Here is a 26,087-nt window from a genome sequence, read left to right on the forward strand (position 1 = left end):
CTGCATTCCTACCTCCCCTGAAACTACCATACATTCCAGTATGTGTCTAGAGCCAACACACCCAGTTTGTTCTCTCACGAGGGAAGGACATCTTTGCTATAACACAAAGATGGTGACTTTTATCGAGGCCAGGACTAGATCACCAAGATGATAAATTTGTGGCATAGTCTTAGATGACCTGTCTTCAGCATCCCCCTACAGTACCCTTGACTAAGCAGAAAGTCTGGAGTTGTTTCTCTAGATCAGTTCTTAAGCTTTGTCCTCTCTCGATTACAGCCGTGTGGGAAATCTGCATTAGCTCTTGATTTGGATGAGGAAACTCTTTATTTGGTGAGGATAGCTTGGCTTGAACCTGTGGGTAGGTTTCCTGATGGTCCGGAGCCTACCTATGGCGATTTGTAAGCAAGAAGATCAGCATGGCAACAATTAGGCCAATCACAAATAAATCCCAGTATGGTCCAACGGTGCTGTCTACTTGCAGCCACTTCCATCTCATGGTAAACTGCTGGCAAGAGGCATTCAGTCAAAACCAAAACCAACAAGCAAATAAACAGTCCCAGCACTTGACTGTAGTCAGAACCAGCTCTTCTCACAAGCCTGGCACTGCCACCCTGCCCCCAGACCGCCCCCTGCTCCCTTCCATCTTAGAAGATGGGATCTATTTCAGGGTAGAGCCCATACGTGGGCTTAATTACCACCACTAAAATAACCACAAAGTTGTATAAAATATAGTTGGACAAGGTGGCGCTTGCCTGTCATCCCTGTGCTGGGAAGCCTGAAGCAGAAGGGTCTCAGATTTGAGGTCAGCCTGGGTTACACAGTGACTTCCAGGTCAGCCTTGATTATGTCATAAGGCCCTGTCTCAAAAAAATTAATGTCTACGTTTAAGAAATACAGCTCCTTGTGGTATCACTTGCCACCTGCCATCTGCTCACCCGTCTCAGATTCCGATAGCAGGAGCTGTGTTTTGAACAAGTATATATAGCATATCTCCGCTTAAGGCTTTGAACACAGCGTGTGCGGGAAGAGTATCTGCTGAATTAATTCACTGGTTGTACTACACAGTGTCAACACATGCTCAACAAGCAGAGTTGCCGTGTGCTAAGTACAAGACTTTGCATTCCACTTATCAAAGAAAAGTTAGCTAAATAAAAAATAAAATCACTCCCTTCGTAAGCCTCATCACTTTGTCCCAGAGTTTCTTAGTTTCTAGAATCGATTTGAGACAAACTTACGTTAAAAAACAGGATATCTTGGAGTAAATGCACAGTTTCCAGCTTCATAAGGGCAAAGAACACAGGTATGTGAGCATCTGGGCTTGTCTGAGCAGCCATGTCGTACAATCTTCGGGCCAGATGAAGGTCCTGGAAAGAAAGCATCCCGTCTCTATCAGGCACAGATTCTTGAGAAACAGAAACCGTTTTTAGAAATATCACAGTTTCGATTTGGTAGGTAGAATGGGCCCACGAAATTGTCCATGCCCTCATCATGCCTGGGGCAGGAGAGGGAGATGAAAGTATGAGAGGAACCCAACCTTGCTGGGTGCTGGGGTGCGGGGTGCAGGGTGCGGGGAGCGGGGATCACAGTGAAAGAATCAGAAGCAACTCAAAGAGCCAGCCAGGAAACAGGGGGCTTGGTCTTAACACTAACAACCTGAATCAGATTGAAAATACATTCTTTCCCACTGCCTCCAGTACAGAATTAGCCTTGATTTTAGTCGTGTGAGACCATAAGCAGAGTCAGGACATTTAGACTCTTGACCTACAGAGCATGAGAAAATCAGCGTGCTGTGAATGGCATCTGTGATGGAAAAATAACACAGGCCTTGAAAGCCATTCTTATATCATCCGGGGTTAGTTAGCTCGAACTTGAGGTACCATGAGTACAGATCCCTATGTGTAGATAGCTAATAATAATCATACAATCTCTGTAGTATGTATCATAGAATTTGTTTATTTATTTGTCTTTTTCCAGGTCCTTGACTGTCTTGGACTATCTTCAAAAATAAGTTTAATAAGGTGCCTACTACATAGTAGGCCTGTTTTTTTTTCTCCTAAGCCCTTTACTCTTTGGACTTTTGAGGGGAGGTTGTCACCCAGCTCCCAAATAAATCACACACAGAGGCTTATTATTACTTATAAATGCCCAGCCTTAGCTTGGCTTATTTCTAACCAGCTTTTCTTAAATTATGCCATCTTTCTCTTGCCTCTGGGCTTTTACTTTTTCTTCTGTATATCTTTTTTCACTCTTTCTTACTCTGTGGCTGGCTGACTGGCTCCTTCTTTTCTCACTCCTTGATCTCTCTTTCTTACTTTTTCTCCTTCTACTTATTCTCTCTGCCTGCCATAGCACATCTTAAAATAATATTCTACAACATAGGGCTTCAATAATTCTTACAAAATGAATGGGTGGGCTATTTTATCTTTCAGGTTGGAATTTGATTTTTGAAATGATGTGTTATCATATTTGGGGGCCTTTTCCTTATTGAATTGTTCCAAGGCAGATAGTTATTTTCCAACTACTTATGGCTTATATTTCTATTTTTTATTTTATTTTTGTCTTGTTGCTTAATATTGATAAAAAAGACTTCTAAGGAATATTCCTTTAAGACATTTTTACATTTAGTGTGTGTATGTGTGTGTGCTATCGTTCTTAAGTAGAGTATAGAGGCTGACTTTCAGAACTCCCCTTCCACCATGTGTGTTTCATAGATTGAACTAGGTCATAGGCCATCAGGCTTGGTGACAAACTCCTTTACCCACGAGTGTCTCTCTGGCACAGGAGTATTGTTTTCAAAGCATCTTTCCCAGAATAGTGTTTTCATTGGGTACCTATGGACTAAGGAGAGTTTTTTCTTTTTTCCCCAGAAATTCATTTTGGTTTTGGTTTTGGGGATTGAATTCAATACTTCATACATGCTAGGTTACCACCAAGCTGCATCCTCAAACCCAGGTGTCTTTTTAGGCTTCAGTACTTGTGAGTTCTTGGGCCCTCTGCTAATCCTTGTCCTATGTAATGTCTTCCCTCAGCTGTGTTCTGCTCTCTGCATTAGCTCCCTCCTTCCCCCTCCCTCCTTCCCCACTCCTAAGAAAGCAGGGTCTCACTATGTGATCCTTGCTTGACCTTGGACTCACAATCTTCCAGACAGCCACCTCCTGAGGACTGGGATCACAGATGTGTGTCACCATACCTGGCTCATTTCTTCCTTTTAATTTTTTGTTAGTTTTGTTTTTTAATTGTTTTTATTGCACCATATACTTTTCTTTGCTCCCCTTCCTTTCTCCCCTCTCACCTTCTACCCTTTCCTGTGACCCCCATGCTCCCAATTTACTCAGGAGACCTTTTCTCTTTCCTATTTAGATCCATGTATGTCTCTCTTTGGGTTCTTTTCGTTGTCTAGGTTCTCTGGAGTTGTGGATTGTAGGCTGGTTTCCTTTGCTTTATGTCTAAAAGCCACTTATGAGTGAGTACATATTATTTTTGTCTTTTTGAATCTGGGTTACCTCACTCAATATGTTTTTTTCTGGAGTCATCCATTTGCCTGAAAGTTTCAAGATGTCATTATTATTATTATCTGCTGAGTAGTACTCTATTGTGTAAATGTACCACATTTTCTTTATCCATTCTTCAGTTGAGGGGCATCTAGGTTGTTTCCAGATTCTGGCTATTATTACAAATAATGCTGCTATGAACATAGTTGAGCACATGCTGATCTCCAAAATATAAAAGAACTCAAGAAACTTGACATCAAAAGAACAAATAATCTAATAAAAAATGGGGTACAGACCTAAACAGAGAACTCTCAACAAATGAATCTCAAATGGCTGAAAGGCATCTAAGGAAATGCTCAACATCGTTAGCCATAAGAGAAATGCAAATCAAGGTAACCCTGAGATTTCATCTCACACCTGTCAGAAAGGCCAAGATCAAAAACAATCATGACAGCTTATGCTGGAGAAGATATGGGGTAAGGGGAGCATTCCTGCATTGCTGGTGGGAGTGCAAACTTGCATAGTTGCTTTGGAAATCAGTATGGCGACTTAGAAAAGTAGGAAACAATCTACCTCAAGACCCAGCAATAGCACTGTTGGGTATATACCCAAAGGATGCTCATTCATATAACAAGACATGTGCTGGCTCATTTCTTAAAGACTTCTAAAGCTTCAAAGTCTGCTAATTAAATTTGTTGGAAGCAAAAAAAGAACATTCTCACCTGAAGTACTTAAAATTCAGAAGATTGGGACAAATCTTCCCAGCACGAAAGAAAACAGATGCTGTAAGGCCTAGCCTGTGTCTTAGTTTCAGCTGAACATAGGTGAGCACATGTGATATGAATGAGCTTCATAATGTGAGCAATCACCTTATCAGGTGTTTGTGATAAACATACAGATGAGTGAAGGAGAGTCAGACCGTAACATTCTAGAATTAGGTATCTTAAACCTGGGAATATACTGAAGGATTTGAGTGTTGTAATAGGAGCGGCGGGGCTGCGTCCCCGGCACCCGGCCGCCTGCATGGCTAGCTCTAGCTTATACCCCGAAATAGTTACACGGAAACTGTATTCTTTTAAACACTGCTTGGCCCATTTTTATCTAGCCTCTTCTAGGCTAACTCTCACACCTGGACTAGCCCATTTCTTATAATCTGTTTAGCCCACGAGCTGGCTTACCAGGAATGATCTTAACCTGCGTTTGCCTGGAGTGGGAGAATCATGGCGACTTACTGACTGAGCTTCTTTCTCCCAGCCTTCTCTTCTGTTTACTCCACCCACCTATGTTTTAACCTATGAGGGCCAAGCAGTTTCTTTATTGCTTAACCAATGAAATCAACAGATAGAAAGATGACCCTCCTACATCATTTGAGGGGAAGGAATACATAGCCTAGACTATATTTAGAAGAAAAGCGGTATATGAGGCTGTTGTTATCAAGAACAGTTAAGTCAAAGAAGGCACTGAATTTCAGGAAAGAAGTCGAGAAATTATTATGCTAGGAAGGTATTTTCAGTTTGTGTGTTTGTCTGCATTGCCTTTGGGACAGTAAGGGTAGTAATGGTTTGAAGGACTTAAACTTTATCCACAATATCATAGTAGTGGTAGATGAATTGAGCATTCCTTAAGGTAATGCTAACACTCGTAACAAATAAACTCCCCGAATTCAGGACACTTAACACTGAAAGGTTTGTTTTTACTTTTAATGAGCATTTTAACATGGATGTTCCTGGGTGGTAAAGGATTCTTTTTTTCCACTTGTAATTAAGAAACTCTGCGTTTCCCCCAGAACCTCTGCTTTCTGCTGTGATCCATCAACAAAGTGCAAAATGGCCAGGGAGAAACTGCTTTTATGTACTGGCTGCCTTAGAGCAAATGGCACTTTTCTCTTAAGCAGTTGTGGGGTGGGGTGGGGGAGAAGGCACATGATGATGCAAAGGATGTTGGGAAATGTAGTCCAAGTAGGTAGGCATCCTTCCATAAATATTCTAAAGACTAACAATTATAAGTCTCTAGTGGGCAGAGGTATTTCTGGTATAAATGTAATGGGAGAACAGCAGAATTGAAGGCCCCAGGTAGCCTTTGCCACAGACCAACGTGAAAAAAAAAATTCAGAACTGATCCAGAGTAGAGACAGTTGGAATAGCCAGGAGAAACGGATAACAGGCTTTGCTCATAGCATAGCTTCTGAAGTAATTAAAAAATAGAAACTGCAGAAGAGTTTCATAGTAATTTGTGAGCTGAATGCTCGCGTTTTCAAGTTTCTATCCTCAGTTAATTTTCCTTCAGGCGTGTGGGACAGCTCTATCCTTACAGCAAGACAACCACCATCTTCATCAGGTGAGCCTAGTGTGCTTGCAAAGGATCCTTACAGCTGGGCCTGTAGAGTTTTGATACTCCCTGACAGCAGGGAGTTGGGGAAGGTCACAGGGTCCTCAGTTACTGTCTAGCTACTTCTTACAGCCCCGTTGGTAAGTCTGTCCTATTTGCACGTGGCCTCAGGGAGGCGCTAGAGTATATAGGCTTGGGAAGCTCGGGGGAGGGGTCCATCTTTTTGGCTATGAAGAAGCTAACGTCCACTCTTGATGAAAACTTGCCCATGTGGTTGCTTTAGGGTCACCAACTGTCCTGTCAGCGACTCCTGACCCGTGTTCTGTAAGTAAAGCACTACACCCCTCACCCCAACTCTTTAGTTCCCCTGGGGTGAACTGTAGAGGAGCCATTCTTTTTTGTTTTGTCCTTGGGAGTTTAGAAGGTGTGGCAGGGTGTTTACATCTCTGGCAGAAGAGGGGTTTGGGAAACAAGGCATTGTTTTATGTTCCTACAGTGACACAGTCTACCCTAACCCTGTGTTTAGATCAAGCTGCCCACTGAGCTGAGGTGCTTCTCAGTGAAGCTACTAGGATAGGCGTCTGCGTTACCTTAGGCCCACCGTCTGTTCCCAAAGACAAAAGCGCACACCAGAGGCTCATATTTTTACACCAACTCCCCACTTTCCTCCTTAAATTCAAGGGTTTACCAATCAGGTTTCCACCAACCTTCTTACATTCTCAGAGACTCTCTGGAAATGACATTACCCTCATTTTTGTCTCACTGGTTTGCACGAGCATTTACGGTAACAAGAACTGTGGTGTGCCACACTGATGTAATGCTACAGTGAGGACAAACGCTAGAAAGGCCATTCTCCTAATCGCTTTGTAATAAGTTTGGGGGTTGAGCTCATTAGAAAGCTTGTTTTTGAAAATTAGAGTCACTTTACTAATTTGTCGGAGATGATGAAATTAATAAAGTTTGCCCTGAATACTTGGTAATTATTTTTCTAATTGCTAAACGAGGAGCTTAGTAAGGACAAAGCATAGTGATCTCTCACCAGCTGAATCCAAAGTCCTGATAGAGGTCGGAGAGCAGCCCCTGGGTTCTAGTCTGTCTTTCTTTTTTCTTTCTTTCTTTCTCTCTCTCTCTCTCTCTCTCTCTCTCTCTCTCTCTCTCTCTCTCTTTCTCTTTGGTTTTTATTCGTCTCCAACTGCACCATGGTTTTTAATGTAGATGCTTTCTGTCAAAACAACCAATCAACCAACCAAAAACCCATGATACCTCCAGTGAGGAAAACTGATCAGTTTGATCATAGTGAATGACCTGTGAGTTAAGAGGAAGCCTGGCAGGAAAGAATAGAAAAGGGACAGAGAGAAGAACCTGTGGCTAGTTTTTCTGCGTGTGGAATGGATGTCCCAACAGCTGCTATCTGAATAGTGAAGGAAGCGCCCAGCAGAGAGGCTAACTGGTGGGTATGGGGGAAAGAAAACCAAAACCACTGGTACGGTCCAATGCTGGGCCCTTGACAGTCCTCTCCTGCAGTCTTGGCCACGTGTCATGAGAGGATACGCCACTGGGCCTCTGGGTACACAGGAGAAAATGGTCTCACTGTGCTGAGGATGTGGCTGTTAAGAGTGAGCCCTGTTTTGAATCACCCTGGGCAGGAGAGCTAACTTAGTGAACACACTGAGTGGGGTCATTTGTACATTTTCTGTAAACAACGCTTCTCTTGGGTTTTGGTGTTTTATATGAGGACTTAATGATCTTATTGAAACCTTAGCAGATGTTCAAATTCTCTTCTGATCCAAGTGACAGTCATTCCACACAGTGTATAACAACAAAGCCTTTTCACACAGGCTTGTTCATTTAATCCTCTAAGCTGGAGGGTAGGCCAGGTATCATTAGCTCTGTTTCAGTGATGTGGCTGGCGGTGGGATGTGGAGAGTCAACAAATAACATTCAGAGAAATATCCAGTTTAGGATTCGGTCCTGTCCGTTTTACAATCAGAGGTAGCTCACCTCTGCTAGGAGTGGGAAAATGGGTTGGATTTGGAGTTGACAAGTTATTGCTCAGGGCTGACTGATGAAAAATGGTCGGGCACAGGCAGGCTGCAGCGAGGACAAGACAGTGTTGTCTGCATGACCCAGCAATCAGGGCCAGAATAGGAAGCCTTTGGCTGTAGAGAGCACTAGCTCAGCGGTTCTCAGGAAACTCCCTACTAATAATCCTCAACCAGACGGAAGAAGAGAGCACAGAGAGCCAGGAGGCCCAATGGCACTTCACTCTAGAACTATTTAGGAACAGAAGCGCCATGGAGAGAAACGTGCTTTGTTGCTAAGTATGACTCATTGTCGGTCCCATTTTTTTTCCTGAAATTGTTTGGGACCAGATATGCCTTGCATAAAATTCTGGACCCACCACTAAGGAAACTCTGCAAAATGATTTTATAACTGCAGTGTGGATTTCTGATGCTCACAAGGACAGAGTGCTTACCTCAATATAGATATGTATGTATATATATATATATATCACACCTAACCAAAACTGGTTAATATTGGCATTTAACATACCTGCCTCTTCCTTTCATACTCATAATACATCTCTGACTAATCACACCTGCTGCCTAAGGGATGTTTTTTCCACTAGCTTGCACTGTTAGGGCGCTCTTTTATTAGTGAACATGCCTCAAGCCAGATGTGGGCTCTATAACCTCTTAGGTGTCTTTAGAGTGCCCAGTATGGTGTCATGGAGATGATGACTGCTTTGTAAGATGAATGCATGCCACCTAAATCTATAGCCCAGGCCTTGTTCCACCTTCCTGTTATAGCTGACCATTTAGGAGATGGTGGAGATGTCAATGTTTAAATCACATCAATGAAGATGTGGAGACTGGGCTCACCACAAAAATATGTGTTGGGAAAAGGAGGGATACATGAATCAGATTGGCCCAAATTAGATTTCATCTATTCATTAATTGTGTACTTGGAGGACATGAAGGCAATAGTGTAGTTATATGTGTTAGCACAAGGGAGAGGGACTCTTTTCTTTCTTCTACATTAATGGCATCGATGAAATTCCAAACATTTATAATTTTTTTCTTCTTAAACAGCTGTCATTTCTAGCTTTGAAAAAATGCAATTACCTTTGCGATACCCAAGCCGTGCTCATACATATAGGCCAGATTGAACATGGCTTGTGCACTGTGATGCTTGTCTGCTGCGATGCTGTAGTGAGTGGCTGCTGTTTCATAGTCTTTCTTAGTCCCATAACCGTAGTAATGGTAATCTCCAATTTTCACCCTAGCGAAAGCATTCCCTGAGAGGAAGACCAGAAAGAGAGAATAATAACACAAAGATTCGTGTACAGTCCTCTGTAAGTCCACCTAGTAAGCTGCAAAAACACCAAATACATACACTTACATGCATATGTACACATGAGACAGGCAATATCTCACAGGTAAGGTTACATATACTGTATGAAAGATAAGACACAATTACGATGCTAGTCATGTTCGTTGCAGGATAATATTCATGATTATAATGTTCTGAAAGAAATAATAAACTACACATAAGTACCTATTTGGAGATAGGATGGCAACTATTAGAGAACTGGATCCCATCTTACCTGCCCCTAGAATTCCTTTCTAAAACTCTACTCTCATCTAGCCCCATAAGGGCAAAGCAAGAACTGGAAGGCTCTTAATTACCTAAATTGTTCTGGAGCCCAGTATGGTACTTGATAAATATTTATGGAATGATCATGCTAGGATATTTTTAGAAAATGCCTTCCCTGGAGCTAATTTAGGATATTGCTTTCCAATAAACATGGATATATCATGAACGGAGGAAATCACATTACTTTCAAAGATTTGCGGCCACTTAGAAATGGCTTTTGAGAGTATGTGTGTATCTCAGGAGATGGCCATGCTTCTGTTTCCTAAAAGAATGTGGGTTGAGAGGATGAGGGAGAATTTATGATGGACATTTGTCTTAGCTGTGAACAACCCTTCCCAAAATCCAGGCTTTCTTGGAAAATGGGAACCAGTGTATTAGGGTCTGAGGTATGTCTTGACATATAGGACTCCCTTCCAAAATTCTTTCCCAATTTGGTCCAGGGCTGTGGATTTCTTTTAAAGTTCTACCTTTGGTTAACAAAATTCCTCTAAACTTCTAATTCAAGCACAGACACTTGAAAGATATGTGACACCATGAGCCATCTTTGTTTCCCTCTGAGAAGAGCCAACATTTTAAAACTCATAAGCTGATGAAGACATTAGGTTTCAGATTTTGCTTCCTACAGGATTCACACAAAATGTACAGGTAAGTGGGAGCGAAGGCCAATAGGGATGTCACTGAGGGCTAACTACAGAGGCCAGGAGAGACATGAGGCCCCAAAGAGAAACCTACTCCATCTCTAGTTTTGTTCCAATCTGTCATGCTGACCCCCAAGGTTACTGCTTGGCCATAGTCACAAAGGGATGGGACACCTGTGTAATCTTAAGCTTTGCAGTTAAGAACAGGATCTCCCAAGTCTCTGAGAATGGAGGACAGTGACCAAGCTTGTGCTCAGAGCCACAGTACCCGAATGAGTGCATGTGGCAGTTCTGACAGGCTCCTGGGTAGATCTGTTGACTAGAGATGTCTACTTCAATCCCATAGCTGCACGGTGGTTCTGGGCCCTGATGTCTCAGTAGCTCTTCATATGAAGAAGCATTAGTGACTAATTGGAATTCCATTATTTGAATTCCTACCTTTTGTAAGCCATTCAGCAGCCATAACTTTGAGATGGGTATGTCTGACCTTTTGACACAGGGTTATTTTGAGCAATCTAGCAAGTGTGTGTGTGTGTTCTAGTTAATATTAATGTCTCTTCATTTTCTGCTTCTTTTTCCTTTGGTCCAATTTCTACACCATTTCCTGGCTTGAAATAAACATGTATCTGTTGCAACCGAGCTGATTTGCTATGGCTGAGAGATTGCTGGTGTTGTTTTCTCGCTCCAAATAAGGTCTTTATTGCATTTTACAAAACATAGAATTTCTCACTAAAATCGCATTGATGGCTCGCTGCTGTGTTACCAGCTCAGCTGGGTCTGCGAAGGCACCACTGTGGTTTTTTTCCCCTCTGCTTCATATTAGCATCAGCTGAGAATCATTTTTTTTTATCCTATTACTTCCTGTTAAAAGGGATGATTCAGCCTTAACAGGAGATGATTTTCAAGAAACCTAATTGGAAATAAAATTGCTCTCTTATTGCAAGAGTTCCTCACACATCCAAATGCCAACCGTGACAGCTGTGCCACATCGCTCTGATTTTAATACTATAATTCTAGGGGGGAAAATTGGAAGGGACATGGTGATGCAAATGCCACCTGCCAATGCTGTTCTGAGCAATGATAGTTTACGTTCCTTACCACGTGTGAAACCAGCAAGTAGGAAGGCCTGGAGGGTGCCAAGAAAGGATCTTCCCACTTTTTTTTAAAATTCTAACATATTGATAGTTAAATATCTGAAGTGTGTTGTCATCATCAATGTCTCATTTTAGAGGAGAAGTCAGATGTAGTCGGCACATAAAATGACTTTTGCCTACAGACTCGGAGACACAGGGCACATCTCAGATCGGCTCAGCAAACAACTCAGCCAATGAATGGCTAAAGCCAGCCCCAGATAGTTGTTTTCTTGAGTAAAATTATCCTGTTTTGAACAACAGTTCTGGTACCATGGAGACAGAGACAAATTCTGAGGGCTTGCTAAACTGAGAGACTTTGAGAATAATGAAGAAAATGAATGCTCAGAAATGACCTCTCACAGCAGAGCAATTTGAAGTGCCCCCTGCTTGACACCCTGTACCTCTGTGCCTCGGTTCCCAACCACACAACTGAAGCAAATCAGAGGACTAGCCATCGATGTGGTCCAGCTATGTGCCTATTTTGATCTGTTTTATACCTTGGATGGCGGCTCGGTTCCATAGCAGAAGTGCCATTGGATACATCTTCTCTTTCCCCAGAATTTTAGCCTTTTCTAAAAGAAAAAGGAAAGAAAAAAAAAAAAACAAAGAAGGAACTATTCCATTAAAAAGGCTTAAATGAGGACATAGTAAGCCATTTTTGCATATGCATGGTTGGGGAGTTGAGAAGATCTTATCTTACTAGATTCCAAGATGAATGCTGAATTGCTTTGAGCGACTTCGTATCCCATTTCTGCGAGCAGTGCGTACTGAACGAGAGAAGAGTCTACATCGCCATCCTTATAGGCAAAGTAGGCTGTCAGGAATTTCTCAGCCCAGTGGCCGAGTTCGCAGACACCTTTGTAAAGCTGAAGATGGAAAAAGGAGTCAAACGGGCTGGTTAACTTCAGCCCACACAGTGATCTGTGGTCCTCGTCTTCAGCTGCTGATGGCTGAGCAGACAAGAACTTTTTTCTAAAATTGCCTGGCTTTTGAAAATCATTGAGGGTGAAGAACTAATACGTGTATAGGCACATAGATTCTCAGGGTAGCTTTGTCTCTAGCGAATTGTTCTCCGGCTCCTTTTAATTTGTGTAATAAACTTTCCTGGCTTGGAGGCTATTCGAGAGGATAAGAATATCAATTTGGAGGGTTTTGTTGTTGATAGTGTCATTTTCCAGGCACAAGTGCTCTGCGCGGATGAGGCTACAGCTGATGTGGGAATGAGGAGGATGGAAAGGCAGCGCCTGAGGGTATAGGTGACATGCCGGGGAAGGAGGTGTGGGGAGCTCCATGGGGACAAATGTCAACTTAGCTGAATAGCCCTTATGTAACCAAAAGAGGTTAGCCATACATAATTCATTAGGAAGTTGGCAAAGGAACAAATCTAAAGATAGATTATTAGCTGGGAGCTTTTGAAATGAGTTTCAGAGGGACCAGATTGCAACGTGGAGGTGTTTGTACTGATGCAGCGGACGTATTTAATAAATCAATGAAGGGCATTAAGGTCCGGAAAGCATTCTTTTGAAAAGTACGTTACTGGCTCAGGCCGAAAGAACCCACTTTCTCAATTGTCATCCGAGTCATCTAAAATCTAAGGACCCTGTTTTCTGGGAAGGAATGGGCTACATTTCCTAGACTAAATCAAGCCTGCCTTTCCTGAGGAGTGACTCCCTTCTCAATGGGAGTGCCAGGTTGCTCTGGTGGTTTGACTCTGAAGGCTGAAGCCCTTCTAAATTCCAGAGGCAGACTGTGACTGCGAGGAGGAGCCAGACTCCAGAGAGGAGGGGCTCATTGTTCGCCTTCTCTCCCCCAATTTAAGTTACACTATCATTTCTCCTCCTGTCAAATGGTGGTGTTTGTTGCCAACAGCAAGAAAAGATCTATGTAACAAAAGCAGCTTCCCCACTCCGTGTGACCCTAAGTTTACCTCCACGGCCGTTCTGCATGATCTTAGCACCCCGGTTCCAGTTGCGTACATCTCGGCTAGGTAGTAAATGGCGAGAGGCTGCCCGCTCTGAGATGCCAAGTAGAAATATTTGAAGGCAAGTTTATAATCCTTCCACACTCCAGAGCCGGCTGAAAATGAAAACTCTTTTAAGCCACTCTTTTTTTTTTTTTTTTGGAAAAGCATTTTATGGATATAATAGTCATAGTGATACCCAACAAGTCTACACAGGATGGGGAAAACCCTAAAACCGTAAGTAAAACTACTTGAGAGTCACTATTTTGGGGGGCAAGTGGTTGAGTCAGTCTTTACACATTCAGAAAAATTAAGAAACAAGTGCTATTCAGTTTCATGTACATAGGAAGACAAAGAAATGTGTGATCACGGGAGTTCTTTTGTGATCTTACCGTCATCTCTCTCTCTGTGTCCCTCTCCTCTCTTCTCTCCTCTCCCTTCTCCCTTCTCCCTTCTCTCTCTCTCTCTCTCTCTCTCTCTCTCTCTCTCTCTCTCTCTCTCTCTCTCTCTCCTCTCTCTCCTCTCTCTCCATGTAGATCTCAACCAGCCACAATCACAGAGCAGGCAAATCCCAGGTCCAGGAAGGGCAACTCTGTCTGAGCTCGTGATGGGAAGAGAGGCAGAGGCATTTGGTGCTGGGCAGAGTTGGTACATCTCTAGCAGGTGAGATTCTTGGCTCAGCTCTCTTGTTAACTGTTATTCCTCTTTCTGAGTCATTCCCATCTAGGGACTTTACTTGCAAAAAACAAAGGGGCTTTCCCTGGATTGGCTTCACATTCCCTCCCAGCTCAAAAGTTTCATGGTTTTTAAAAGCAATGCCACACAGGAATTAAGCTAGAGCCAGCCTGGCATGGGGGCACACGCTTGCAATCCTAACACTCCAGAGACCATGGCAAGAGGGTGGCCAGTCTAAAGCCAGCTCAGGCTACATAGTGAGACTCTATGTCTAAACAGATAAGTAAATAAGTAAAATTTGAAAAAATTAAAAAGGAGCTAGAAGTCTGGTGACAGATTGCTTGGAATTGAATCCCAGCCTGACTGTGTCAACTTGGGTAGAATGTGTGGCCTTGATATCACCCAGTCAGCTCAGCTATAAGCTGTGGGATGTCCATATGTTGAGAGAGTAAAATGAACTGGAACATGCAAAGCCATTGCTATTATTCTCTCCTAGAAGCTTGAGGAATTGGACAGATTGTAAGCTGAGGACTTGGAGCAAATTAGGAGAATATGATGTCAAACACGATAAAAAACAGACTGTCTTAGCTGGACCACAGTGGCAAACATCAGTCTAGCTGGACCACAGTGGAAACATCATCTTAGCTGGACCACAGTGGCAAACATCATCTTAGCTGGACCACAGTGGCAAACATCAGTCTAGCTGGACCACAGTGGAAACATCATCTTAGCTGGACCACAGTGGCAAACATCATCTTAGCTGGACCACAGTGGCAAACATCATCTTAGCTGGACCACAGGGGCAAACATCATCTTAACTGGACCACAGTAGCAAACATCAGCCTAGCTAAACCACAGTAGCAAACATCAGCCTAACTGGACCACAGTGGCAAACATCAGCCTAGCTAAACCATAGTAGCAAACATCAGCCTAGCTAAACCACAGTAGCAAACATCAGCCTAGCTGGACCACAGTGGCAAACATCAGCCTAGCTGGGCCACAATGGCAAACATCATCTTATTTGGACCACAGTGGCAAACATCAGCATAGCTGGACCACAGTGGCAAACATCACCTTAGCTGGACCAGAGTGGCAGACATCAGTAGACTTCTTGACTAGATGTGACCTACTAGAGAGAGTTGGCTGTTGCCTTGGTTCCTTCTCTGACATGAAGAACTTGGTGAGGGCATGTTCAGATATCTGGGGTTTGTCCTGACTTCTCACTCTTTTAACTCCCACAGGAATTATTACAAATCTCCTCTCCATCTGAGCTCCTTACTGTAACTGCCTTGCTATTGCTCTAAGAATGCAGTATTTTTGCTGGTGAAGGACAACTTCATCTTGTCTTTCCTCACTGACCTCTACCTCATCATCTTACCCCAGTTTGTGGATCTGTGCTTCTGCTCTCCCTTCAGTGCTGCAGGCTGAGAAACACCACTTCTCTATCAAGACCACGAGGCCTCCGCCTACCTGGGATCAATCAGATCTTAATGCCGCTAACTTTTCCCAGAACCTCCTTCTATCGGTTATAATTATGTTCATGTCTCATCATTTAATAACAATTCCTTCTTGGATGTTGTTCCCTTCAGTTTCTTTTTTCTCTTTTCTTTTTTTTCTCTTTTCAAGATACATTTTGAAATATTATTTTTCTTTTTTCTCTTTTTGTATTCACACCCTAACCCACTGTCAACTGAGCTCGTTCAAATAAATACAATAATCTCACCAATTAACACAGCAATTTTACATATTGACTAAGTGATAAGGATACCAATTAATTTTTCTTCCCTCTTCATTCCTCTCTCTTCCTTCTCTTTTCTCCCTCCTGCCTTTTCAGTTCCTCCTCCCCTTCGCTTTGTCCTTCCCACACAGTCTTCCTCCTCCACTATTCTATTGCCAGACCTTGTGCTACATTATCGTTGCACACTATCAGTGACATGTACACGGCATCTGGAAAGTTCCACCTTTTTGCCCTTTTGGATTCCTCTCAACCTCTCCTCCCCTTCCAGGCTTTTGTTCTTTTCTTGATAGCCACTCTTCTTTGGCTTAACATTTCAAGATGCCAGAAAGGATCACCAGATTTATGAGCATAGCCACATCTCCTTTTTCTCACATTTTTTTCTTTTTCCTTTGCAAACTCAACTACTCATGGCTTACACCAATACGTTCATGTCTCGGATCTTTCTCCTCAGCCTTGTTCTCTCTCATGAGTGCCATTGTTATTTCTGGACATGTGTGCTGGATCTTACAGGAACCTCAAAGTTAGCCTAGTCAAAGGTGGGCATCCTGCCTCTGTATCTCCTTACCCTTTCTTTCAACTAATATCCAAGTCTTTTTGTTTCTTTAAAGCTCTCTTAAACCAATGCCTTAATGTTCTTTGCAAGTCACTCACAGCAACCCTGTGATGCTTGCTACATGAAGAGGAGGTTTACCAAATGCCTACGTCATTCTAAATAAGGTAGCCATATTTGCGGTACCTACAGTAGTACATGAAGCCTAGCTGGAACTGTGCGTTAGGCCATCCCTTCTCTGCAGCTTTCTGGAAGTATTTAAGTGCTTCACCATAATTCTGCAAGATAATCACACTGTATTACTCAATGCTATATGCATAACTCCATGGTAACAACCACTTTCCAGCTTAAGCGTACTGTCAGCATCCTATAGGCACCAGAAATAGAATTCCTTTTCATTATTATTTTATATTCTATATAGAAATAATTATTTTATTATAAATTGTAGTTTTCTGTATTAGTAGTTGGTTTTTTTTTAGATGAGGGAAGGTCACTCAAAAGACATATTACGCTAAGAAGATAAATTTCTCTATCAGTAAAATCCTCAGGAGGCAGCTGTTTCAAAAGCTGGTTTGACCCTGTGAGTCTCAGACACAACTCTGGATGCTATTCTTGTTGCAGGTTTGTGCCTCTGTCTCTTTGGAAAGATTTCACTGAATCATTTCATCCCCTGTCAGATATACTAGTTTGGCTAACCAAGCTATAAAAACTAATTCTTGTACATTAATGCTAAATGCAAAAATGCTAGAAATATGTTGAAAGGGTGGCAAGGTTATTGAACTTACCACAGGAACACCTTTCCCATGAAAGTACAGGAGACCAAGTCCATGAAGACCAATTGCATTGCCCTAGAATAATTAAAAAAAAACTATGTAAAGGAAAATTACTGCAAAATCAATTCAAGTATTTCAAACGCACCCAGTAAGAAATGGCCAAGGCCACCAATTAAGAGGTTGGTGAGTCATTCGGTTTTTCATGCCTTTATTCTAGTCACCCCTCTGACTAAATGTTGTAAGTGTTCAAGTTAAACAAGGTGAAAACACTGTGGGCAGATAAAAGGGGGTACTTGACTGTTTGGTTGAGGCTAGGAACTTGGGGGAATTGAGTTTTATCATGGTAGTGACACTTGAGCCACGACTTGAAGGATGGATTTTTTTCTAAAATGGGAAGGTCTATTCAAACAGTTGTTACCTAATTTGGCCAAAGAGAGTTGACATCAATAGCCAAATAACATTTCGGGACATTGGATTTCAGTGCAACCACTGCTCACAGTTAATAATTTATTATTATTTGTATATACTATATATCATATCATGTCGTATATGTTTATTCAAATTTAACTGTTCATAACATCACCAGTGCCTACCTGATGTTAAATTACCGTTTTTTTTCTCATCTATACTTAGCACTCTAAAAATGAAGTGCTTTCAAAACGGGAGGGCTGTGCCTCCACTAGCACATGTTCTGGCATATTTGTATTTGGTGTGTGAGCACCGGGTGAAGAGCGAACCTTAAAATGACAGGCCATATGGCTCATGGTAAAATTCTTTGGTGTGCTGCAAGTGTAACAACCTGAGTTGTAGCCCTGCAACCTATGGTAGCCATGGTTTCCTGAAAGTTGTTCTCTGATCTCCATATATTGTGGCATGCACACACACACACACACACACACACACACACAGTAATTTTCCAAGGGAGAGCTCCTTTTTTCTTTTCTTTTGTCATGTCTTTTGCCCTCTGGTGACTGTGTAAGAAGCCAGGGCTTGGCTACTTGGCTTTGGTTCAGTAGATCTGCCCATCGATCTGTTTTATAGGCTTACAGAGTTTCCTCAGGAAGTTAAATTCTGATAGAAAGCTCTCCAGTGTCTCCTAACAACCTAAATTTAGTTCTTTGGGGGCAGCCAGAGCATGCCCCCATGACCCGGGAATAGCACAGAAGCAGAGAAGGCGTATTTTAAACACTATCTCAAGGATCCCAGCTGTGAGCTGTGCATTTCAAAGGACCGAATATTATAAAAATCCTTAGGATATCCCACCAATATTAACTAAGTGGAGTAAAGCCCTCCCTGTTTGTTTTGTGCTGGGTATTAATCCTGAGGCCGTGAACAACACAAGCAGTCAGTAGCTAGGCCACACCCCCGCCCTTTCTTCTCTTTTCTCTTCCATCCACCTGCCATTTCTAGCCATCACTGTTCTGCGCTCTGGGAACAATAAGACCTATTGTGAAAGATGAGTCGATTATCTAAGAAGCATCATTTAAATGTTGAAAAACTGAAAGGGAGAGGAGTGTAACAATCCAAACAAACTGCTTTCCTTCTTTGACTGGTAACTCAGTGGTAGAAAGCTCAGAGAACCTATTTAGACTGTTGGGACAGAAGTGGTCTACTCTGTCTTCTCCCTGCTCTGTGCTGGTGATGTAAGGGGTCGTTGTAGGGTGCTGTCCTCTCAGTGTGACAGCCATTACTATCTTTATTAGAATGGCTATGGCTGTTTCCTCATAGAAGATGGGGGAGATGTCAGCTGCTCCCTTTTACACCCTTCTCCCCGATGTGTGGAATTCAGCTTTATTTGCACATGATTTTGTGGTTTGGGGACTCACTGGAGTGTACAGATTATGTAGCTATGATGGAGCCATCGTCTGTACTGTCCTCAGGCCTTTTAGTGGGGTGGCTTTTCTGTGGTCATCCATGGTCCTCTAAGTCCAAGGTTCTCAACCTGTGGGTCATGATCCCATTGGGGGTTGAGCAACCCTTTCACAGGGGTCGCCTCAAGCCAACCTGTATATCAGATATTTGCATTACGATTCATAACAGTAGCAAAGTCAATGAAATAATTTTATGGCTGGGGTTCACCACAGCATGAGGAGCTGTATTAAACAGTCACACATTAGGAAGGTTGAGGACCACTGCCTTAAATCACCCTTGCCCAAACTCTGTAAGGAAGCCAATAAACTTCCTTACAACTGGTTTGCCCAGTGGGATTTGGTTGGAATCAAACTTTGATCTGTCCTTGAGTCCTCTCTGAGGTAACTTGAATGGACAAGTGGTAGACTAGAGGAGAGTGAGGAAAACCAGAAGGTATCTGCCTTGTCTAGGGGTAGCAGCCGCTGATTAGCATCTCTGCTCCAGCTGCTGCCACATAGAACAGTAATCCTACACAGCTCTTGCCATTTTTAAAGAAAATTCAAATTATATTTTCCTACTTCAGATGGGTCATTTGCCAGCATGGCACCAAGGTTTAAGGGAGGTACAGCTCACATGTATTATCACAATCATGAACCACAGAAGGATATGATTGTCCATGGTTTGACGTAACAGTGATTTTAAAAGCACTTGTTAAAGGCTGAACAAGACATATGTATAGCCAACTTCCCAACAACTTCCATGTTAGGGCTTAATGTTCTTGATTAATTAAGGGTCATAAACATATGGAACAGATAGTCATTTATCTGACATTTAATAAATCTCAGCAAGAGGCTAGGACCTTGTCTTCCTCAAATTGAGGGGACATTGATTCCAGACAGTAGAGAAGGGGTCAGAGGGCAGAAAGCTCTGATGTGGGGTTCCCCTCTGTATGTTGTGAATACCAATGATTAGTAAAGAAACTGCTTTGAACCTATAGCAGGGCAGAAGTTAGGTAGGCAGGGAAAACTAAACTGAATGCTGGCAGAAAGAAGGTGGAGTTAAGAGAGAAGCCATGTAGCCCTGCTGGAGACAGACACCAGAACTTTAGCTGGTAAGCCACAGCCACATGGCCATACCCAGATTACTGGACATGGGTTAACTTAAGATGTAAGAGTTAGCTAATAAGAAGCTAGAGCTAATGGGCCAAGCAGTGATTTAATTAATAGAGTTTCTGTGTGATTATTTCAGGGCTGAGCTTCTGGGGACCAACAAGCAGCCTCCTTCCAACAAAGCTCTACAGTCCTAGAGTAGAGAGTAAGGCACCAATTCAAAAGAAGAATGGATTTTGTGAGCAAAACCATGTAGGGAGGCTTTGTGGCGGGGACAATGATTGAGTCCTGCTCAGGATGAGAAGGGCTTAGAATGAGGAACACGGGATGGAAGGGTGTGATAAATGTACCGAGATGGGGTTGGACCAGCTATGTCCTCTGGGATACAACTGAGACTAGAGAGTTTATACATAGTACTTTTATACTTTTATATCCTGGTGCTGATAGAACTTTAAAGAAAATTTAACCTCTCTCTTTCTCTCTCTCTCTCTCTCTCTCTCTCTCTCTCTCTCTCTCTCTCTCTCTCTCTCATTGTTTTGCAGACATGTTGCTCAGGTTAGCTTTGAACTTGGAATGTAACTCCTGACTCCTGATCCTCCTGCCTCCATCTCTGGAGTGCTAGGATTATAGGCATCACCATATCTGCTTTATTTGATGGAAAGATTAAACCCAGGATTTTGTACATACCGGACAAGCAGTCGACTGAGCTGTAGCGAAATCCCAAGAGCAGCATTTTATTTTTTTAGTTACAAAACAAAAATATGTATGAAAGCTCTATCACGTTGTTCAGGCAGTGACTGTGGAGTGTGTGGCTGTGCCCACCTAATGCTATCGAGGAGAATTACTTTAAATACAGTTCTAGGCTTTCGTCATAAAGAAGAAAAGCTAAGGTTAAAATATAACTAGGCTGGGTCACTGGGTCACTGCTAGTTACCAGTCCTCTATTATCTGGAGAGCAGAGTTACTTTATACACCCGGCTTCCTGGCATTATCCCTTTGGGGTGACGAATCAGTCACAAAAGATTATCCTCACTTACCTCCTTTAAGTCTGTCCTCCTTTGGGTGTCTAATCTAATGGTATTCCAGATAGCTGCCGTGCTGAGCGACAATTTCACATGAATTACAAAGGAGGGAGGCCAAGGACCAGCCTCTCAGGAATTTTACCACAATAGCAACAGCCATGGGCTGCTTGTCATTTCTAAACAGGCTCCCAAGACAGTGTACAGCTTGTAGAAACAGAAGAGCTGAAAATATTCTTGATCCAAATGCATCTTGGTTTTGCCAGTTTATAGAATAAAATTGCAATGCAGAAAAAAATGCTTCCTATTGTGGGTGCCAGAGAGTTAATTGGGCCATTTCCTGAGATTAGGCCCACGGGTGTGGGATGAGGTCATTCTTTGTGTAGAGAAGGGATTCAGGGTAGTCTACTGAGTTTGAACTGACAGACACCAGTTTCACTAAGACTACTGCAGAGATATTCTCTTGGATTTTGTTTATTTTTTTTCATTTGACACACTGTCTCATTATGTAGCCCCGTATGGCCTTGAACTCACAGTAATCTACCTGTCTCGGCTTCCGGAGTGCTAGGATTAAAGTCATGTTCAACAGGAGACAGATCAGGATGTTCCACAGTTCCTGTGGAGGGAGGGATGGGCTTCAAGACCTTAGAAGATACTAATGCCCTTAGATTCTGGCCTCTTGCATGTGATCATGTAGTATAGTATACAGCCAGTAGACATTCCCTGGGTTTTGAATCATCTCCATGGTAACAGAACAAATACATTCTCAAGGTGATGGACATGGCTGTTATACTGTTTAGGTCAGAAATTGTCTGTAATGTATTTAGTTACTATTTTTGGCTTCCTGATTAGCTGAATGCATGCATGTGGAACATGGTATACAGAGGGCCAACTGTCCCAGCCTTTCTGTGTGCAAGTTCTTCTGTTTTGGCTGTGCTTTGAGGTTCTCTTTACCTGACTAGTTCCAGATTACAAAGGACAACAGTCGATATCCAGCAACTATTATATGCCAGTCAGTGCTCTCATGGTTTGTAATATGACAACACTAGGCAAGTCTTCAATTCTCAACTCACTGATAGGGAAAGTGAGGCACAGAAAGTTACATTGCTTATCGGCGGCCACACTGGGAATAAATTGCAGGAATGATACTCAAGTCAGAAAATCATGGTCTTCATTGCCTTTCCTTGTCTACCCCAACAGTCTTCCACATGCTGCTCTAGCCATTAGATAAACTGTCACTGAGGCAAGCTGGGTGGCGACTCTCTTTGTCTTAAACTTGCTGCAGTTCATGATTAACATGTCCTCTCCACCCTTACCCCTCTATTTCCTGTCGCTAAGTCATGGCTTCGTCTGCTCCTCAGAGGCGATGGAATCTGCACATCTGTCTAGCTTCCTGCTGGCTCCAGCAAGGGTGGCATGAGTCACTGTTCTTTTCAATCACCAAAAAGACAGAAGACAGGTCATATCCCTCCATGCTCCAGCTCGGTGCTCTATTGCTGATGATCTACTTCTCTTGGACACAAAAGTCCTTTCTAGGCTACTGACAGGTCCAAAAGAAACTCTGGACAAGTGGCTAACTGTGGTGCCCATTAGCATGCCAAAGTGCTTGTTGGCCTCCAGGTTCTCTCAGCGTAGCAAATACCTGTTACAGAGTCTGTGTTGGCATCCCGACTTCTCCCAGCTCTTGACCCCATCCCCTACCCTAGACTTCTCTAGCTCATGGGCTTCTCTTTCTCTAACTTTCCGTGCCCATACAATACAACCCTGCCATTTTGGCCATGTGCTTGCTCCTTTGTTCTTTTGTCTTCCTTTCTTTCCTCTCTCTGCTGGTTCTCCTATCCCTCCCTCAGTCTACTGGCCATATTTAGTCCTTGCTCTGGACTTCTTCAGAAGTCTATAGCTGTACTCATTCCTCATGTCTGCAATAAAAATCTTCCCCTCTATCATACCTTGGAGTGTTCCTGTCTTCCCTTGATATACTTATCATATAGGCTTAGGACTTTGAAGTCAATTCTTGGGCATCAGTCTGCTTGAAATAGAAGCCGATTATCTTACATGTTTACTGCAGGGGACAGGGTGTATACCTTGCTGGCCGCCATGGAGAAGTATTTGAAGGCAGTGGCGTTATTTTGTGGTGCAGCAATATTCCCTTCTAAATACATCTATGGGTGAAAAAGAGGATGTAAATAGCAAAAGCCTTTAAAAGTGATACAAATATTTTAAGCCTAAACAGCCATAATGGTTGCCAGAGCATTGTGAATATAATCAATACCACTGAATTGTACATTTTAAAGGAGTAGACATTGTCTTAGTTTTACTTCAAGCAAGAAAGGAGAAGAAGCTAATGTCACCTACTACCACACACACACACACTAGAGAGATGCTGCCCCAGGAAAAAGAAATGGACCCTATTTGTGTTTTCTCATGTTCCTTGCATCTGAATTACAGTATGTGAGTAACGTTTCTAGAAGCAGGATACTTATTCCCATGGTAACTAATGTAAATCGGCTACAGGGAGTCAAAACAGACTGGGGTGCCGTGGGGGGAGGTAGAGAAAGCAGTCTCTTTATGGGAGAGAATAGCCCGTCACAGGAGGCACAAGATTTTGGCTTTGGTTAGGGTAGAACTGTTTCTCATTCTAGGGGTGGAGGAAAGAGACACGTACCTGAGCCAGGGCCTGTACGGTCTCTGATGACATCTGGTCTGTTACCTGTTGGGCCTAAAGGAAGCTCACGGGCTTTATAGCTACTCTCTGTAGCTGAGTCCAGATGGGCTGTATTTCAAGGCTTTGTGAGTGCCTCAGATAAAGGCTGATGTCCTAACAGGCTTCTTCCTGTCACCTCAAGAGCACCACCACTGTCTGGAGCTGAGTGCCTCTTGAGTTGTTGCTAGGAAAGGGGTATTCAAGTGTGGTCACATGTTACTCTGCATTCAACTAGTTGTACTGGTCAGTCCTTAGAGTGCAGGCGCACACATATACGTGCATGCGTGTGTGTGTGTGTTTCATTCATTCATTTATTTGCAGTGCTAGTGATTGAACCTAGGTCCTTGTATGTACCAGGAAAACATTTTGCCACCGAGCTACATCTCAAGTCCATTTCTTTGAGTGTGTGCGCATGTGTGTTTGTGTGTGTGATGTGCATGTGTAGGTCAGAAATCCACAATGAATGTCTTCCTTGATGGATCTCTACTTTATATAATTAATTTTTTTTCAGCTAGGAGTGGTGGTATATGTTTTTAATCTCAGCACTCAAAGAGCCCAGGGAGATGGACCTCTGTGAGTTCGAGGCCAGCACCTGGTCTATGTCAGGGCTACATTGTGTGCGTGTGTCTGTTGGTGCGGGGGTGTATTGCTAGCATGCATGCCACAGCAGGACAATTTTGTTGAGTTGGTTCTTTCCTTCCGCCTTCATGTGGTTTCTGATGATTGAATTCAGATTACCAGGGTTCCCCTGCAGGTGACTTTCCTATTGGGTGACCTTACTGGCCCCTCTACCTGGTGGGACTCACTGATTGAGCTAGACTAGCTGGCCAATGAGATCGGAAGATCTGCTTGTCTCTACCCATTCAAACTGGGGTTATAGACCTGCATAACCATGATAGGCTTTTTTTTTTGGGAGGGTGGGGTGGGGGATAGAGATTGAAGCCTAGGTCTTCATGCTTGACCGCAGGCATGCTATGCACTGAGACATCTCCCAGTCCCATGTTTCTTAACTTTTAAAGAAACAACAAGTACTGATGAACTAGAAGCATGTACCTTTCCTATAAATGCCATGGCGTTTGCATTCCCAGCCTTTGCTGCCTTTAAAAAGTAGTATAGTGCCTTCTGGAGAGAAAAGGAATAGTATTATTGCCAGTCACAAATACATTTTACAAAATGGCTTTTTGAACTAGATTTTATTCATTCAATATGCATTTAAAAATATCTATGAAATAACCACTGTGTTTAAGGCACTCTTCCAAGTGTTATTTCAACCATAAACCTGGAGAGTAGGAGAATATGTGTGTGTTCTGAACTAGGGTAAATATATATCATATATATTCATATGTATAAAATATAAAATTTATGAATATATATTCATATATAAAAGTCTTTACATTTTAAATTATATATACAATTTAAATTATATACATAAAATTTAAAATATATAATTTAAAACGTAAAGACTTTTTTCTTCTCACATTTAGAAAAGCTGGATAGACACGTAGATTCATAGTGGAAGATGACTCTCAGCTACAGATTTAAATAGTCCAGTATTTGAAAAAGTAGGCTTCTATGTACTTATTTTGAGACAACTTGTAATATAGTTTGCAGAATCCTAATGTTTATAAGGCCCGACACACCCAGCTGCTTGCTGAGACTATGTCGTTGTGTAGAGGTCTGCTCCAAGGCAACTTCTGAATCAAAATGAAGGACATCAACAGAGTCTCTGATTTCTCTAAGTAATAAGATTAAGCATCCTAGAATAATTTTAACTCTTATTGCTACATTCTCTAGGTTTCATCTTGACTTTCTAGAAGACTACTGAGAAATAAAAGCAATCAACCTCAGGATGAGAGTCATAAACAACTCTTGGGTGTCAGATTCACACTCAGTGCATCTGCTTGAGCACAGTGAGTCTGTTCTTTACAGGGACTTGACTAGGTTAATGTGCAATGAGCTACTCCCTCCCAAAGAGAGTGAAACAGTGGCATGGCTGTTGGTGGTAACCAACACATTTATGATTGGATTTAAGGCTAGATCTATAGGAGAAAGTTCATGCCTGACACTGTTAACTTGACCAAAAGCCCACAGCTAGAAAGGTCATAGGCCCAAAGAGAGAACCCGTTTCTTCCATTTTGCTAAATGCCTATATTATCAAACTGCCTTCTAAACATTTATGTTTATGTACCCATAGATTAGTGCTGCTGTCAACCTTGGTCAGAGAAGCTTCTTTTTGCAGTGAGTAACAGTTAACACAGAGACTCATGGTTGCCAAAGGCATGTGACTCAGTCAGTTTCAAATGTGCAGCCCTAAATGGAACCTCTCTATGTCATTCCCCATCCCCCAAACCCACGGGCTCAAGGAACATCACAGAAAAGGAAGCAGAAAGAAGGATGAGCCTTGAGAATGGGGAAGGACACTGTGAAATGCTGTCATCTGGACATGGCGTGGCTGTCTCAC

At 42.6% G+C, this 26,087-nt stretch overlaps 1 protein-coding gene and 1 pseudogene across 1 annotated transcript in view; both read right to left on the reverse strand.

The window, feature by feature from the left end:
• Positions 1-288: 288 nt before the first annotated feature.
• Positions 289-26,087, reverse strand: part of Sel1l2 (SEL1L2 adaptor subunit of SYVN1 ubiquitin ligase) — a 45,865-nt gene continuing 20,066 nt past the window's right edge. Inside the window, exons 8-17 of the mRNA XM_075962332.1 lie at positions 24,680-24,748; positions 23,007-23,084; positions 16,956-17,018; positions 16,361-16,448; positions 13,175-13,323; positions 11,948-12,113; positions 11,745-11,819; positions 8,945-9,117; positions 1,236-1,364; positions 289-502 (exon numbers count right to left, since the gene is read on the reverse strand). Of these exons, the coding sequence (XP_075818447.1) occupies positions 383-502; positions 1,236-1,364; positions 8,945-9,117; positions 11,745-11,819; positions 11,948-12,113; positions 13,175-13,323; positions 16,361-16,448; positions 16,956-17,018; positions 23,007-23,084; positions 24,680-24,748 (1,110 nt within the window). The 3' untranslated portion in view covers positions 289-382. The remainder of the gene's footprint in view (positions 503-1,235; positions 1,365-8,944; positions 9,118-11,744; positions 11,820-11,947; positions 12,114-13,174; positions 13,324-16,360; positions 16,449-16,955; positions 17,019-23,006; positions 23,085-24,679; positions 24,749-26,087) is intronic.
• On the reverse strand, positions 19,372-19,460 carry LOC142845321 (small nucleolar RNA U13; annotated as a pseudogene).

The sequence above is a fragment of the Microtus pennsylvanicus genome, chromosome 2 (assembly GCF_037038515.1).
Source record: "Microtus pennsylvanicus isolate mMicPen1 chromosome 2, mMicPen1.hap1, whole genome shotgun sequence".
NCBI classification, from domain to species: domain Eukaryota; kingdom Metazoa; phylum Chordata; class Mammalia; order Rodentia; family Cricetidae; genus Microtus; species Microtus pennsylvanicus.